The sequence below is a fragment of the Oncorhynchus mykiss genome, chromosome 27 (genome assembly GCF_013265735.2).
Source record: "Oncorhynchus mykiss isolate Arlee chromosome 27, USDA_OmykA_1.1, whole genome shotgun sequence".
Taxonomy (NCBI): domain Eukaryota; kingdom Metazoa; phylum Chordata; class Actinopteri; order Salmoniformes; family Salmonidae; genus Oncorhynchus; species Oncorhynchus mykiss.
In genome coordinates, this window is record NC_048591.1 from 28,781,187 (window position 1) to 28,799,770 (window position 18,584).

An 18,584-nucleotide genomic window follows, 5' to 3' on the forward strand; every position below is an offset into this window, starting at 1 on the left:
TGTATATGCCTTGCTTAAGATCTGATATGCATGATCCGTTTTTGCTGCAGACCGTCTGCCACCCTGATTGCTGAATCATTAACTCATATTTTTAACCTGACAATTATATCTGGTACTATCACCAAGGTTTGGAAGGCGACCCATGTACTCTCCCTTCACAAAGGTGGTGACCCTTGTGCCCTATTTTGATTATCGGCCTATTTCTAAACTTTCTTGCCTAGCTAAGCTACTAGAATCTTTACTAAATGCTATCTTAGCTGAGAATTCATCTTTGAAATGTATTCTAAATGTACATCAGTCAGGTTTTTGGTCAGGTCATAGCACTATCTCTGCTGCATTCTTAGTTATAAAGCATCTGGTTAACTGTTGACAAAAGGCAACATTGTGCTGCACTCTTCATTGACCTGTCAAAGGCTTTTGATACTGTTGATCACTCAATGCCAATTGAGGCTTTCCTCAGACCAGGCTGCATGTAACTGGTTTAAAAGTGACTTAACAGTTAGAACTCAATATACATCTACGGATGGCGTTAAATCAGGTTTCCTGGATATTATGAAAGGTGTCCTGCAGGGGTCGATTCTGGGTCCTGTACCTTTTACTGTTTACAATAACAATATCGACTTCTCTGTAAAAAATTGTTACCTGCACATGTATGCCGATGATACTGTTGTGTATGCTATGTTCTGTTCGGACTGCTCACATTATGAAAAGTCATGCCACAGCACACTTACAGCCACGTGCATTATTTGCATATTCCAGGATTGTAGGCTACAAAATCAAATCAAATTGTCACATGCGTCGAATACAAGAAGTGTAGACTTTACCGTGAAATGTTTACTTACGACCCCATTCCCAACAATGCCGTTAAGTATGAAAATGAACAAATAGATAAAAAAATAAAATAGTAGACCAGTAACTCTAGTATGTGTCCTCACTTTCGACTGTTACTGTATGTAAATACGGTATTTGTTTTTTAAAATAAATTAGTTAAAATGTCCACCTTATTGCTTTGTCATTATGGGGTAGTGTGTGTAGATTGAGGATTTTTTAAAAATGTAATCCATTTTAGAACAAGGCTGTAAGGTAGTAAAGTGGAAAAAGGGAAGGGGTCTATACTTTCCCAATGCACTATACAAGAAGTACCGATATCTAGTCCGTGTACTGTGGTACGAAGTAGTTGTGGTGGTTGATTTGAGATAATATGTACACTAACGTTCAAAAGTTTAGGGTAATTTAGAAGTGTCTTTGTTTTTTAAAGAGAAGCAAATTTTTCATTAAATAATGCCTGCAAAACACCAGTCTCGACGTCAACAGTGAAGAGGTGTCTCCGGGTTGCTGGCCTTCTAGGCAGAGTTACTCTGTCCAGTGTCTGTGTTCTTTTGCCCATCTTAAACATTTTCTTTTTATAGGCCAGTCTGAGATATGGCTTTTTCTTTGCAACTCTGCCCAGAAGGCCAGCATCCCGGAGTCACCTCTTCACTGTTGACCTTGAGAGTGCTGTTTTGCGGGTACTATTTAATGAAGTTGCCAGTTGAGGACGTGAGGCGTCTGTTTCTCAAACTAGACACTCTAATGTACTTGTCCTCTTGCACAGTTGTGCACCGAGGCCTCCCACTCTTTCTATTCTGGTTAGTGCCAGTTTGCTCTGTTCTTTGAAGGGAATAGTACACGAGATCTTCAGTTTCTTGTCAATTTCTTGCGTGGAATTGCCTTCATTTCTCAGAACAAAAATAGACTGACGAGTTTCAGAAGAAAGTTATTTGTTTCTGTCCATTTTGAACCTGTAATCGAATCCACAATTGCTGATGCTCCAGATACTCAACTAGACTAAAGGCCAGTTTTATGGCTTCTTTAATTAACAGTTTTCAGCTGTGCTAACATAATTGCAAAAGGGTTTTCTAATTATCAATTAGCCTTTTTAAAATGATAAACTTCGATTAGCTAACATGATGTGCCATTGGAACACAGGAGTGATGGTTGCTGATAATGGTACGCCTACGTAGATATTCCATTAAAATCAGCCGTTTCCAAGAGAGGGTGACCGATTCTGATTTTTTTTTCCAACGCCGATACCGATTTTATTGGAGGACCACAAAAGCCGATGCCTATTAATCGTTCAATTTAAAAAAAATAATAGTTATTATTTCTTCTTTTTTTTATAAATATGTGCAATAATGACAAAAGAATGCTGAATGAACAATGAACACTTTTATTTTATCTTAATATAATACATCAATAAATCAATTTAGTCTCAAATAAATAATGAAACCTGTCAATTTGGTTTAAATAATGCAAAAACAAAGTGTTGGAGAAGAAAGTAAAAGTGCAATATGTGCCATGTAAGAAAGCTAACGTTTAAGTTCCTTGCTCAGAACATGAGAAGATATGAAAGCTGGTGGTTCCTTTTAAACGTGAGTCTTAAATTCCAAGGTAAGAAGTTTTAGCTTGTAGTTATTATAGGACTATTTCTCTCTCTACCATTTGAATTTCATTTACCTTTGACCATTGGATGTTCTAACGGGTACTTTAGTATTGCCAGCCTAATCTCGGGAGTTGATGGGCTTGAAGTCATTAACAGCACAATGCTGCTGGCAAACGCAGTAAAGTGCTGTTTGAATGAATGCTTACGAGCCACTTACTGCCTACCACCGCTCAATCAAACTGCTCTATCAAATCATATACATAATTATAATATAAAACACAGAAATACGAGCCTTAGGGCATTAATATGGTCAAATCCGGAAACTATAATTTCGAAAACAAAACGTTTATTCTTTCAGTGAAATACAGAACCGTTTTGTATTTTATCTAACGGGTGGCATCCATAAGTGTAGATATTCCTGTTACATTGCACAACCTTCAATGTTATGTCATAATTACATAAAACTCTGGCAAATTATTTCGCAACAAGCCAGGCGGCCCAAACTGTTTCATATACCCTGACTCTGCGTGCAATGAACGCAAGAGAAATGACACAATTCCCCTAGTTTAATATGGCCTGCTAACCTGGATTTCTTTAAACTAAATATGCAGGTTTTAAAAAAAGTATACTTCTGTGTATTGATTTTAAGAAAGGCGTTGTTTATGGTTAGGTACACATTGGTGCAACGACAGTGCTTTTTTCGCAAATGCGCTTGTTAAATCACCCGTTTGGCGAAGTAGGCTGTGAGTCAATGATAAATTAACAAGCACCGCATCGATTTATATGCAACGCAGGACACGCTAGATAAACTAGCAATATCATCAACCTTGTGTAATTAACAAGTGATTATGTTAAGATTTAATGTTTTTTATAAGATACGTTTAATGCTAGCTAGCACCTTACCTTGGCTCCTTGCTGCACTCACATAACAGGTAGTCAGCCTGCCACGCAGTCTCCTCCCGGAGTGCAATGTGAATCGGACATGATCGGTGTCCAAAAATGCCAATTACTGATTCTTCTGAAAACTTAATCTGCCCTAATTAATCGGCCATTCCGATTAATCGGTCGACCTCTGGTTTCCAGCTACAATAGTAATTTACAACATTAACAATGTCTACACTGTATTTCTGATCAATTTGATGTTATTTTGGACAAAAACAAGGACATTCCCTAAACAGGGTTTACCTAGAATGATTGCCCCTGATATAGGAAGAGGATTTGAAATATGAGAGGATGGGCTACATAATAGCTTTTTCCACTGTGTCACTATCTGCTGTTTTATGCAAATTATTGTGAGTTTCATTGTGCCTTTTGAGATTCCCCTCGTTTCATTATAAATGGTCCCATTATAGACAAAGTTCAAATTTTATTTCAAAATGGGATGCCTAAATGCAGAATAGTGAATGTTTCCTTGAAGAAATGTGTCATTATTATAAATAAACCACTTTGATGGTGCTTTTGTACCTCAGTGGGTTGATGTGGAGTGTGTAGGCACTCATGAATACTTCCACTATATCTACTCCCTAATGTATTCTTGGGTGCCTTTTACTAGGCCTGAAGAGTCTAATACAGGACGGGAACTGGAGAGACCAAATATTTCCGCCCACTGCACATGGAACTCTATCAAACCTGCAGAGTGAGGCTGGAGCCCACTCTGTGCTCATGGCTCATGAATATGCGTCACAGTTCCTGGCGAGGGATTTAGAGCGAGTGGGACAAGGAGCTGTGTCAGCGTTTTGGAGCCGTGTGGGAGAGTGACTGACTCGGAAGTAACTTGTGTTGCATTTGACCAAATGAAAACCAACCATCTGTTAATTAAATGTGTTGATGAATCACAGAAGGCAGACGTTGCACTGACAGGGTGAGACTGTCATCACTCCGCTGATGGATCAACTCTGCCCGAGATTGAGCTGCTTTAAACGTCTGTGATCTGAGCACTATCAGCCTGCTCGTTAAAATGGACTCCTCAAAGGGCATTTAATTAACCAAAGCCTCCCCTATTCATCTATGAGCTTGATGGCCATAGCTCAATTGTCCAAGGAGCTGGTGGTGGTTTTTAATTGCAATGAGGAGAGATTTATTAAAGCCAATAAAATCCTTTGAGGTACAGTGGTCTTATGATAGAAAGCCTGCTACTAATAAATGGACCCAAAGTCATCTATCAATTGAAAAATGGAATCCATGCTTGGAGCTCAGAGCTCCTTCTAAACAATTGACCCTTTGCTAAGCCCCGCCTCCCTTGGTTACTGTTGCAACCTCAGACAACATTTTCCCGGGAAGCCCAATTCCCCATTCAACCACTTGCGAAATCCCCTGATCTCAAACTGTTTCTAATACCCAATTAAATTTAACACCGACTACCCTTTCCTAATTGGGAAACTCTTGGGTATGTTGTGGTGGACTGCATTACAATGTTGAATGGCTCTTAAGTCACTGTCAGCATGCAGTCAAAGCTATAACCACTTTTGGAGCTAACTAGTGTTCTCAAATCATATCCTGAGGGCGACAGCACATGGGAGCTAGCTAACATACATTTAGAAAAAAACCTAGTTATACTAAGTGGTAAGCTAGCTTTAGCAATGCTTGGGGGTCAATGAGACTGAGCTAGCTAACCAGCTGAGCTAGCAAACAATATAACAATAATTTCGTATTAGAAAAATACTCAGGTTCTGCACATCAGGAGTCACCGTAACAAGTACTCCTGGTGCACTGTACAATTTGTTTAGCCATTTTTAACATTGATTTTTATGAACTGTTTTTCCATTGGCTTTCCTGCAATTATAATAAAAATCAGATTTTATATTTTATAAACGATACAAAACACACATACATACGACTACATCATACAAACATCACTACATCACACCTGCCCAGACCCACTAGCCCCCACGATTATCTCCAGCGCTCTTATCACTTTCTGCCGCATGGCCTCAAACTGTACCATTTTGTTTCTCTCTGTCACCCATGCACTTAAAAAAAAAAATATATATATATATATATATATAAGCATTTGACCATTCCATTGCATGAACGACAGAGGATTGGTTAATTTCCAGTTTCATGCGATTTAAAACGTGAGATTGTCCGAGATATCGGACTTGACGACAGTTGCTATCCGTTGGAGTGCTGCGATTGTTTGCCCTAAATTCTGGGGCAGGGCTTAGCGAAGGGTCAATTGTCTATAGACTTTGTGTAATCTTAAACAGCCTTCGGAATCCGACTGACACTGTGAGCGGTAAAGTTTAGCAGCCGATTGTGTCTTTGAGCTCCAGCTGATTCCAGTGTGTTAGGTCAGCTAAGATGAGAAGCTATGAGAGTCTGAGAGATGTCTACTGTGTTCTCTGTAACACTCCAACCCAATAGCTGTGGCCTGGCATCTGGTCATGCTGAAGGCCTGTGCTACTTGGCCTCAGTCTCCTTCCAATCTGTTTGTTGGTTAAAGGAGTCTCCCTCTCCCCTCTGTCTGCTGGCCTGGGAAAAGTGCTGAAGCATTTCCTACCCTGCAGACTGTTTCTCTCTGCCTCTTTGATTGGAGGAAATGAGGCAGCAGAATCTAAGATGAACATTTTGGGGTCTTCCTCGCCCTTCAATCTTATTTTTCAGAAATTAGGACAGAGGGCATTCAAGGCAACAAGTGATTTACTGTCCGCAACAAATAGTTTGACAACCTCGGGCTTTGTAAAGAAAAAGCTGGTCTTGTTTAGCAGACGGTCACAGACAATCTGTGACTTTGTTGGGGCAGCCCACTCTCCTAACTGTATACTGCCAAGCTTCTTTACTGGCAATCGGTCACTATTGCATAATGCTCAGGAAAACTTACAGTGATGAGGAGAATGCACTTCATACACATTTCAGTTATGCTTTTACGCAATTGGATCACATTGAATATGATGAGAACAATATTGCTCTGCAATTAAATTCTACGCTGCATAGGCTATATTTACTCTGTCAACTCTGATCCAATACAGTATACACACAACCATAACATTTACTGTATCTGAACACCAGTGGGAATGTTTGGTTGTGAAGGTGCATTGCGGTGAGGGTTCGTAATTGGCATATTATGTTAATGCATATGGCCTTTAATAAGGAGGGACTGATATCACTAGTACTGACGCTGTGAGAAACATGACCATAATGCTTCCCTTGCATATCTCGGGTGTTAAAGCTGCTGCCTCAACACCCAGACCCCATGTTGGAGATCAAACTCATCATATGAACGTTTTTTTTTGACTCTTTGAATTAGTTTACACATGTCAATATGTTTAATGTTGGTGTTGTAAAGATGTGTAATGATCCATCTCTTCTCTCAAATCTGGACTGGAAGTCTAAATACAAATAACTATCATGATCCAAGATATTCACTACAGGCTGCTTATTAACCCTACTACATAATAGGATGACCTAGAATAGATGTGTATGCTTTACTTGAGCTCACATTTGAAGTTGGTTAGTTAAGTGTCGTCATCCTGTCTATAGAACTAAGACCCTCCCAAGTCCTTTCTTCTCCGTATTAATACACACACAGGATAGTGCCACAGTATAGAAGCCAGTCCTACTTAATTATGCAGTACTCCCTTTAATAAACTACCATTAAAAAGTTTGGGGTCACTTAGAAATGTCCTTGTTTTTGAAAGAAAAGCAATTTATAAATTTTTTGCTCATTTTAAAATAACATCAAATTGATAAGAAATACAGTGTAGACATTGTTAATGTTGTAAATGACTATTGTAGCTGGAAACGGCAGATTTTCCTTATTTTTATGAAATATCTACATAGGCTGACAGAGGCCCATTTAAAAAAGCTAATTGATCATTAGAAAACCCTTTTGCAATTATGTTAGCACAGCTGAAAACTGTTTCTTAAAGAAGCAATAAAACTGGACATAAGAAACAAAACTTTCTTCTGAAACTCGTCAGTCTATTCTTGTTCTGAGAAGAAACTGAAGATCTCGTGTACTACTCCCTGCACAGAACAGTGCAAACGGGCTCTAAGCAGAATAGAAAGGGGAGTGGGAGGCCCCGGTGCACAAGTGGACAAGTTTGTTAGTGTCTAGTTTGAGAAACAGACGCCTCAAGTCCTCAACTGGCAGCTTCATTAAATAGTACCTGCAAAACACCAGTCTCAATGTCAACAGTGTAGAGGCAACTCTGGGATTCTGGCCTTCGTTCAAAAACAAGGACATTTTTTAGTTACCCCAAACTTTTGAACGGTGTATATTCATTCCTCACTAGACCCTTGAAGTACTAGTACCCCAGTTCATTCGATATGAAGTGCATATAGTCCCTTAGTTACATCCCTGAGCCAAAGGATTCTGATGGAAGCAGTGCAGCCTGGGAGGATGAAGACTTTGGACAGCAATTTGTTTTCATAGCAGATTTTATAAGCCTGTGGTTTGTGCTTGCGTTATAAAGCCATCCACTGCTCTGATGTGATTTATTTAGACAAAAAACAGATGATCAAATAACTGTGCTTCTGCGAGGCAGGGCAGGCAGCAGTGTCTGATCCTCAGCTGAACCCTACAGCACCCTGAAGCTCCTCAACCAGGACTAGTCAAACTCCACAACAGTGCTGGTCTGGTCACGGAGCTGTGGTGACAGGGCCAGCTGGGGTGTGACCGAGGGGTCTTGATGAGCCCCATTCCCTCCTCACGGCAGTTCCACTTATGACCGGAAGCACAACCCCCTCTGATAAGGCAAATAAACAGCTGTCCAAAGCCGCAGAGCTCACGCTGCCCTGATTGCATGCTGATGGGTGTAATTAACATGTATTTCAAATCCCTCCTGAAACACATTGCTGCTCACAGATAGCTGCAATTTAAAACAGGCACAGTGGGAGGACTAGCAAGTCAGGCACAGTCTTCAATTGAGAAACATGCTGATAATATTGCATTCTAATCTCCATTTGTAATCATTTTTGTTAATCATGTTTACTTGGAGTTTAAACTCACATCTTGGGTTGTAATCTTGTGTACAGGTCAATTATTTAGACTCTTGATATTGGGTTGTTTCACTTTCAGATTGTAATCAGCATGCGTTTTTCAGAGTTAACTTGATCAGCATGCTCCTTCATACCCCAGGAGGACTGTGACATTTATTGAGCCAGCCAGGCCCTGGCTTAATGTTATTGCCATTATTATTGTTATTATTGCAACTGAAATCAGTTGCTGCTGAGCCAACAGGACCTTTAGTCATTCTCTGAGTAATCCTGCCCAGGATCCTGCCCTGCCTGCCCAGTGGGCACCACACACACACACACATTTGACAAAGTCCTGGTGCCCTCTACTCTGCCGTAGAACCCAGCCAGGCTGTGATCCTCTGAGAGTAAAGGGATATTCAACAAATTCAATGTCATTGTAGTTTAATGTAATGTTCAATAGACACTCTGCACCTAGTCCTTTCAATTAGATTGTAATTTAGCTCTGACCTTGTATCGATGGAAGCCACGGGAGACAGTCACAGTTGTCATTGGAAACAGGGCTTGACAATGGCAATTCAAATTTGTGGCTTAGCATCAAAGCACTGAAGGTGATTTTCATTGTACTGTGCAGGGGCGGACTAGGACCAGAATTTGGCCCTGGCATTTCTAAAACACCAGCCATGTGCCACATGGCAGTCTGTCCCTTTATTCTGTGTTCTATTTTACTGAAGTACTTCAATTATAACATGTTTTTTATGCTTTGATGATAGACTTTTAACTAAAGATAACTAAAGACTTTTAACTAAAATATATATCAAGAAGGCTCTCATATTCTGGGGGAATTCTTCAATCGAAGTTTAGCAATGTTCAAATTGTAGGCCTATTTTTCTCCCAAGGGGTAGTGAAATTAATCTGCCATAATTAATTATTGTGAGATAATGGTTCAATCTATTCTAATTCAACGACCACGTTCTTGTCTTTCTAGTTCAGTGCAATATGTTGGTGCGTGTGGCATGTAAAATGCGTGTGGCATGTTGATATTCAAATTTCTTCTCTTGCTGACTGTTGATATTCAAATGTCACCTCAGTGAAATACTTACAACAATCACCCATACACCTGTCATGTCCTAATGGATACAATATTTCCTTGTAGAATGAATTGAAGGCAATACTGACGTTTCTGTTTCCTTGTTCCGCTCCCAGGCAGGCTCCAGTTTGGTCAATGGGATGTTAGTGGTCTGGAGGCGTGCCAGGACTGAAGGAGCATGGTGAAGCACCAACCCCTGCAGGTCTATGAGAGGCAGCTGTGTTTGTCATGTCTCACAGGGATTTATGGATGCCGCTGGAAACGGTACCAGCGCTCACATGATGACACCACCAAGGTGAGTTCTGCCCAGCAGACCTTATGTTTGTACCTAAATTACCATAATGGACATGGTGTATCTATGGTAGTTATTTCTGGAAGGTCTGTTTTGGCCCAAATGTCTGTTGGTTGAAGGGATCGAGTGTTATTGAATGGTACCGGACATTTTATTTTTCTGCGCAATTCCACTGCAGGATTACAGTGCCACACTGCATCTTATATCTCTCTATTAATTAAAAACACTTGAATTTGGTGTGTGAGTGGGCAGTGCATGTGGGTAGTAATCCTCTCCGATGCCTTCCCTTACCCTACAGTAACCCCTTCTTTTAAGCAGTATTTATAAAGAGCCATGTAGGCCTATCTCTTACCAGATAACCTTGCAGCCCATCCCTAATAGCATGTCCTTGTGCTCTCACTTAAGGTGTCTTTGACCTTGGTACTGTGTTTTAAGCCTGTAAGTGCTGCAGATAGTAGTATTAGATGTTTTTTGTTAAGCATTCACAACCTCCCCTTGGTCACATTCATCAGACTTTATTTGTCTAAGTGGGTTTTCCGTAATGCTATGCAGCCCAGGTCTGTCTGTCAGTGATTTAGTCCCACATGATAAGTAATTTAGAGAGAGCATGAGGGCTGGACCACGATAGTCCATCACTTACCTAGCATGGGACATGGAGACAGAGCTGAGGGGGCTGAAATGTGTGTGAAATATAATGTACCATACATGTTTTATATGGCTCATAAATGTGATATAAGGCTTAGAAAGATCCATATGGGGAGAGAGGAAGGGAAAAGCACCATTCCCTCAGGGGTATTTGCATACAATTTGACACATCATAATATGGATTGCAGTGTCATCCTACAACTCCCATTCACTTCAAACAAAAATATGTCCAAGTAGCCTTTTTCTATTTGTAGGAACAAGCTCTCATCCGGTGAGCTTTACTTGCAGGCTCTGCCAAATGGTGGATGGATGAGGTATACGTTTGGACCTTTTCATTCCTACCCTATTTGCCCTCAGGAAGGGAATGCTGCAGTTCTTTAAACCTTCCGATAGACGGAACACATTCATATTTGAATGGACCAAGGCCACATGAAAAGAAAATCAGCACAGAGAAACAACAAAATTTATATGGATTTTTGTTGTTGTCATTCTTTGATGGGAATAGGATTCTGTGTCTGTTTCCTGTCTCTGAGACGGATAGCTATGGTACTGCAAAGTTAGTGTGTGTGTGTGCATACAGCCTTGGCCATGTGTGGTGGGTGCTTTGACCCACTGGGGGAGAATTGGACAATCAGCAGCTTGTCTATGCACAGTACCACAGGATTATATTGGACCTTCCATGGTGCTACTGAGTCTTTGCCAGTCTCCTCCTCTGCCAGAATCTGCATCCCCTCCCACCCCCACTATGCCATGTTTCAGTAGCTTATTTTTCTGGGTCCGCCCACAAGCCGGTTATTGAAGTACTGTACATTTGAATGCTGCTAACTAAGCATGAATAAAAACTCTGTGTCTGTGATGGAACTATACCAGTAAAAAAATCTGTTAAATTGGATGTCTGTTTTATGCAGCTCCAACAGCCGAGGCCCTAGGGCTACAGCACCAAAGGGTCTCTGCAGAGATGGACTGACGTCCAGGCCAACATTGAATACAATTATGTCCCACAGGGTAGAACCGATGCACAGTCACACACAGCCCTTTCCATTGTCACCATTTTGTTCTCTTTCAAATGAACACAGCGTATAAGGATGAATTTAAAGGAAACTTAAGGATTTTGGCAATAAGGCCCTTTATCTACTTCCCACAGTCAGATTTTTATGTCTCTGCGTGCGGTTTCAAAGAAGTTGCTAACTAGCGCAATTGCTAACAGGCTAGCAAATACCCATAGACTTCCAGTCATTGTGCTAATGCTAATTAGCATTGGCACGTGAAACTACCTCTAACATCCTTCATACTGGACACAGGGCCATAAAAATGCTATCTACAAGTAGAAGTAGATCAAGGGCCTCATTGCCCCAATCCCAAAATATCTCTTGTAACTATGGCTGCTGTGCTGCCTTGTATTGGAGGCCTATAGTCATCTTAGATTGGGAGATTGCCTGTTTGTGTGCCAGCACTGCCAGGTCAGATGACGTCATACTTTAGATGCATCTTTAATGACCAAAGTGCCCAATCAGTGTTGGTAATCAAAACATGGTATCAGTTACATGATGTGATGTGTTGAACCTGACGGGCAGCATCACTGAACCATGACCATGAGAAACCACAGGTCTTACTGTGACATGCACTCCCTTCATAATGTCCCGATTCAGAGCAGAATAGAAGTGGTTGCTGTCGTCTCTCCTCTCAGAGACGGATAATGAACAGGCCAGTTTGCCTGAGCCTCCCTCTCTTTGTGAACCTGCCTCTGTTTTAGAGCGGTTTGTAAAAAGGCCGCCCACGTCACTGGCACTGCAAGTTGATCTGGCCTCGGTAATAATTGAGTTCTTCCACTTAGCCAGTCTTTACCTGGAGCATAATGGGTCTAGAAGTAGGAATGAGCATCATTCTGTAGCATTGGTCTGTCAAATGACTTACAGGGACATGTGAAATTGAAATTCTGTTTTCAAATCACTCGCCACCATCACTGTTTTACCTCACAGCTAAAGACTGCACTACACTAGAAAACCAGGTGTTGTAGATTCTAATATGGCAGAGAACATTCAGCCAACATCACTGTTTTACCTCACAGCTAAAGACTGCACTACACTAGAAAACCAGGTGTTGTAGATTCTAATATGGCAGAGAACATTCAGCCAACATCACTGTTTTACCTCACAGCTAAAGACTGCACTACACTAGAAAACCAGGTGTTGTAGATTCTAATATGGCAGAGAACATTCAGCCAACATCATGCAGGAAACATTCTCTGAGCAGAATGTCAATTATGAATTTCACTCCCCTGCTAACTCTTGTCTTCCATTTACCTTTTTAGTTCCCTACAGAATGAAAGGTCAAAAGCTTCAACACCTCTGTATGTCAGAGTTGTAGAAGTTAGAGACACAAGTTAACGTTTAGGAGGATGTCTCTATATTCATGTTCATAGAAGACTTTCAGTTAAGCATTTGCATGAATACCCTATGGTGGAGGTCATGATCAACTGTCTTTGAAAACAAATGTACTGGTGACCTTTGCTAATAGCTCCTTGTCTACCTGTCTCCATAGCTCAATAATCATATCTATGAACCTTTCAGTCAGTCTGCACTTCCAGGAGTGCTGACATTCAGACAAGTCCTCTAATATTGGGTGAGGGGAATAGCCTAATCTTCCTGAATCCTGTCTCTCTCCAAAGGGAAATGTGTTCTGTCTGTCGGTTTTAATCCCTCTCCGGCTGTCTGTCTACTCTACCCAGATTCTCTGGGAGTTCGCTAGTTTCACAGCGGCAGGAGGGGACTGTTTACGCACTATAATTGCTGACTATTTTGAGGGGAATTATACCATGTAGACGTGTTATTAAAGTCTGTACAGCACTTCCAACAACAAACAACAGCCAGGCCTGGCTGCCAAACTAGCTCTGTTTTTTCCTTTATAGACTAGCCTATTAGGTGGTTTTCTGTTGTCATCAACCATATGGCTAATGCCTTGTCATATCCTTTCTGTGTGTAGAGCTAAGCAATGAAAGATTGGTGTCATATCAATTATACATGGATGGTTCTCATTAGTTAAGTACTTGTCACCAGCTCTTGGTACTGTTAGTGTAAAGACATTCTATGGGTTTGTGCTTTAAAAAAAAGTTGGATTCAAACTTCAAGAGAATATTTGAAGCACTGTTTTTCATTTTGTTTACAATAATCATATAGCTTTCGTTGGTTGGTGGAAGTGTAGGTTACCTAGAAGATATTATGTCCAAAAGGCTAACTAGCGAGAACATACTTTCAGCAGTAGTGTGTGTCTCTTACCACATTCAGTGTGATTTTTATCAGAGGCTGTGTTCTCTCCCCTGTGCTAGTGTTCAGTGAGTTCAGCCAGTCCGTGAGGTTACCAAGGTCTCCAATGTTTTCCTGAACTTTTCAACTCTTCAGATATGAGCGTCCAAGGACAACACAACATGCTGTTTCAGATCAAGAGCTGACCAAGACCAGGCAAGAGCAAAATCTCTAGGGCATTATTGTATCATATTATTTGTAGCTATGAGGTCAGCAGCTCCACAGAGCTGAAGAGGTCGTTCTGTTCTGTAGTAAGTGAAGCCACTGCCTGTTGGTGCTCCTGACAGTTCTGCCATTACTGGAGAGAGGATGGAGGAACAGAGGGCTGGAACACTAACCCTGGTCTTCTCAGGGTAATGCTGTTGGTCTGATAGGTGGGCCTGGGCTGGGTGGGGAAACACACTAGTGATTTTCTACAGCAGCAGGAATTGTGAAGGGATTTGGGCTGCGGGCAGCTGTGGGACATTCAGTGACAACCCCCACCAGCTGCTGGTCTAGTCCAGGACACTCAGCCAGGGCAACAAGGAGACCGGGGGAGAGACTGGGGCAGACCACTGCCTGAGGAAAGGGTGGGTGATGGTGGGGAGGACACATTCTCTGTGTTGTGGTCTGTGTCCCTCTCTGCGGCTAACGCACTCTCTAGCCCCATCTCTCTCACTCACTCACTCAGCTAGCTGTAGCTTATGCTTTCGGTACTAGATTCATTCTCTGGTCCTTTGATTGGGTGGGCATGTCAGTTCATTCTGCAAGAGCACTGGAGGATATCCTCCAACCTTTCATAATGACTGTGCAAGTCTATGAAAGGGGGTGAGCCTCCTAGGTTTTCTATTGAAGTCAATGTACCCATAGGAGGACAGAAGCTAGCTGTCCTCCAGTTACACCATGGTGCTACCCTACAGACTGCTGTTGAGGGTACTGTAGACCTTCATTGGAAAACGGTGTGTTTTAATACATTATTTGGTGACGTGTATATATTTTGTGTAGTTTTATCTAAAAATAATAACTTTTGGTTCTCCCCTTCTTCCTCTGAGAAGCCTCCACTGTTTCACATGGACGCACATGTACGCACACATAAACTCGATCCACAGAAATACTACTTATGCACATCAACAGTCCTCGGACTAAATGGTAACCAATCCTTCAATTCAAATACAAAATCCCAAATTGTGTAGGTTCCATGATGCTTATTGAATGCACTTACGGAACACTTTGAATGACACTTATTTCACCTGGCAATGCTGTGCAAGGAAGATGAGAGGCGTGAGGAGTAACCCACCCATTACTCATCACATACACGATAGCACATGCCAGAAGGTGCACTTGCAAATATCCATGTAAGTCTCCATATAAAAGTGTCAAGAGTGTTCTATCCTAGAGAACCAATTCCTTCTAGCATTCACACACTCCTCAATCTCATAGAATAATGCTCTGGTTAATTTCTGTACATCTAAACTATGCATCTGTCCAGTCCTGTATTAAAACACACTTCACCACTTAACACTACGGTCCAAAGTGTGTTATCATATAATTATCTGGAATGTGCCAAATGAGAGAGATGGAGGGAGACGCCTATGTTGAAGTCATAGGTTAGGTTGTATCAGTCTCAGGATGGGTGTAGAGAGATGTTGAAGTCATAGGCTAGGTTGTATCAATGTTCAACTGGGTGAATGGAATATGTACAGTGCCTTGCGAAAGTATTCGGCCCCCTTGAACTTTGCGACCTTTTGCCACATTTCAGGCTTCAAACATAAAGATATAAAACTGTATTTTTTTGTGAAGAATCAACAACAAGTGGGACACAATCATAAAGTGGAACGACATTTATTGGATATTTCAAACTTTTTTAACAAATCAAAAACTGAAAAATTGGGCGTGCAAAATTATTCAGCCCCTGAGTCAGTGAGGATCTCTGAATGATCCAATGTTGACCTAAATGACTAATGATGATAAATACAATCCACCTGTGTGTAAACAAGTCTCCGTAGAAATGCACCTGCACTGTGATAGTCTCAGAGGTCCGTTAAAAGCGCAGAGAGCATCATGAAGAACAAGGAACACACCAGGCAGGTCCGAGATACTGTTGTGAAGAAGTTTATAGCCGGATTTGGATACAAAAATATTTCCCAAGCTTTAAACATCCCAAGGAGCACTGTGCAAGCGATAATATTGAAATGGAAGGAGTATCAGACCACTGCAAATCTACCAAGACCTGGCCGTCCCTCTAAACTTTCAGCTCATACAAGGAGAAGACTGATCAGAGATGCAGCCAAGAGGCCCATGATCACTCTGGATGAACTGCAGAGATCTACAGCTGAGGTGGGAGACTCTGTCCATAGGACAACAATCAGTCGTATATTGCACAAATCTGGCCTTTATGGAAGAGTGGCAGGAAGAAAGCCATTTCTTAAAGATATCCATAAAAAGTGTAGTTTAAAGTTTGCCACAAGCCACCTGGGAGACACACCAAACATGTGGAAGAAGGTGCTCTGGTCAGATGAAACCAAAATTGAACTTTTTGGCAACAATGCAAAATGTTATGTTTGGCGTAAAAGCAACACAGCTGAACACACCATCCCCACTGTCAAACATGGTGGTGGCAGCATCATGGTTTGGGCCTGCTTTTCTTCAGCAGGGACAGGGAAGATGGTTAAAATTGATGGGAAGATGGATGGAGCCAAATACAGGACCATTCTGGAAGAAAACCTGATGGAGTCTGCAAAAGACCTGAGACTGGGACGGAGATTTGTCTTCCAACAAGACAATGATCCAAAACATAAAGCAAAATCTACAATGGAATGGTTCAAAAATAAACATATCCAGGTGTTAGAATGGCCAAGTCAAAGTCCAGACCTGAATCCAATCGAGAATCTGTGGAAAGAACTGAAAACTGCTGTTCACAAATGCTCTCCATCCAACCTCACTGAGCTTGAGCTGTTTTGCAAGGAGGAATGGGAAAAAATGTCAGTCTCTCGATGTGCAAAACTGATAGAGACATACCCCAAGCGACTTACAGCTGTAATCGCAGCAAAAGGTGGCGCTACAAAGTATTAACTTAAGGGGGCTGAATAATTTTGCACGCCCAATTTTTCAGTTTTTGATTTGTTAAAAAAGTTTGAAATATCCAATAAATGTCGTTCCACTTCATGATTGTGTCCCACTTGTTGTTGATTCTTCACAAAAAAATACAGTTTTATATCTTTATGTTTGAAGCCTGAAATGTGGCAAAAGGTCGCAAAGTTGAAGGGGGCCGAATACTTTCGCAAGGCACTGTATGTCAGTCATCCAATGTGCTGTAATAGAAATAAGGCCATGCTCATGAAATAATTTTCCTCCCTCATCTTAAACTTTCCCGACCACCACTGATGTGGAAGCTCTAGTCTAGCAGCATTCATTATAATTTCCCTGCCTGTGATATTTTTTTGCCGATTGTGTTGTGGGAGGACTCTCTTGCTTGCTGGCCTGCAGTGAAGGTGGATTGTGCTGTGTGCCATGCTAGGTGTGGGTGTGGTTGATCAATGTTTTCAGTGCAGCCAAATTCTTGGTAGGTCCATCTATAGTCATAATGACACTATAGTAGCCTGGACTCCAAGCAGGCATGGGGCAGCGGCAGCTTCTATGACTTTGGTACTGGGAGGTAATGAGAAGAAGTGACCCCACGAGAGAAAAGTCAATTGAATCATAATACACTACTCTCCTGACTGCTGGCTGTTTAGATGGAGCCGCTGGAGAATAGTGGAGAATACCCTGCTAGCCTTGGTGCTAGCAGGTAGGAAGGGAATTGGATTGCATGCAAGCACCTTTTGTGGAGTAGCCCCAGTTGGGCACAGCAAGATGGCCTTAAACTAGAGGTCCACCGATTCATTGGAATGGCCAATTAATTAGGGCCGATTTCAAGTTTTCATAACAATCCATAATCTGCATTTTTGGACACCGATCATGGCCGATTTACATTGCACTCCACGAGGAGACTGCGTGGCAGGCTGACTACCTGTTATGTGAGTGCAGCAAGGAGCCAAGGTAAGTTGCTAGCTAGCATTAAACGTATCTTATAAAAAACATTCAATCTTAACATAATCACTTGTTAACTACACGTGGTTGATGATATTGCTAGTTTATCTAGTGTGTCCTGCGTTGCATGAAATCAATGCGGTGCCTGTTAATTTATCATTGAATCACAGCCTACTTCTCAAGCACATTCGCAAAAAAAGCACTGTCGATGCACCAATGTGTACCTAACCATAAACATCAACTCCTTTCTTAAAATCAATACACAAGTATATATTTTTAAACCTGCATATTTAGTTAAAAGAAATCCAGGTTAGCAGGCAATATTAAACTAGGGAAATTGTGTCAATACTCTTGCGTTCATTGCACGCAGAGTCAGGGTATATGCAACAGTTTGGTCCGCCTGGCTCGTTGCGAACTAATTTGCCAGAATTTTACATAATTATGACATAACATTGAAGGTTGTGCAATGTAACTGGAATATTTAGACTTATGGATGCCACCCGTTAGATAAAATACGGAACTGTTCCGTATTTCACAAAGAATAAACGTTTTGTTTTCGAAATTATAGTTTCCGGATTTGACCATATTAATGACATAAGACTCGTATTTCTGTGTTATTATGTTATAATTAAGTCTATGATTTGATATTTGATAGAGCAGTCTGACTGAGCGGTGGTAGGCAGCAGCTGGCTTGTAAGCATTTTCGTGCATTTGCCAGCAGCTCTTCGCTGTGCTTCAAGCATTGAGCTGTATATGACTTCAAGCCTATCATCTCCTGAGATTAGTCTGGTGTAACCGATGTGAAATGGCTAGCTAGTTAGCGGGGTGCGCACTAATAACGGTTCAATTGGTGACGTCACTCGCTCTGATACCTTGAAGTAGTTGTTCCCCTTGCTCTGCAAGGGCTGT

At 41.4% G+C, this 18,584-nt stretch overlaps 1 protein-coding gene across 5 annotated transcripts in view; it reads left to right on the forward strand.

Annotated features, from left to right (window-relative positions):
- The window catches only part of LOC110507909 (glycerophosphodiester phosphodiesterase domain-containing protein 5), a 98,193-nt gene that overhangs the window by 23,351 nt on the left and 56,258 nt on the right, over positions 1-18,584 (forward strand). For all 5 annotated transcript variants that reach the window (XR_005039956.1, XR_005039957.1, XM_036964706.1 and 2 more), the window contains one exon: positions 9,545-9,723. Coding sequence is in view for 3 of the 5 variants with exons in the window: in XM_036964706.1 (XP_036820601.1) it covers positions 9,607-9,723 (117 nt within the window). In the remaining 2 variants the exon portion in view is untranslated. The remainder of the gene's footprint in view (positions 1-9,544; positions 9,724-18,584) is intronic.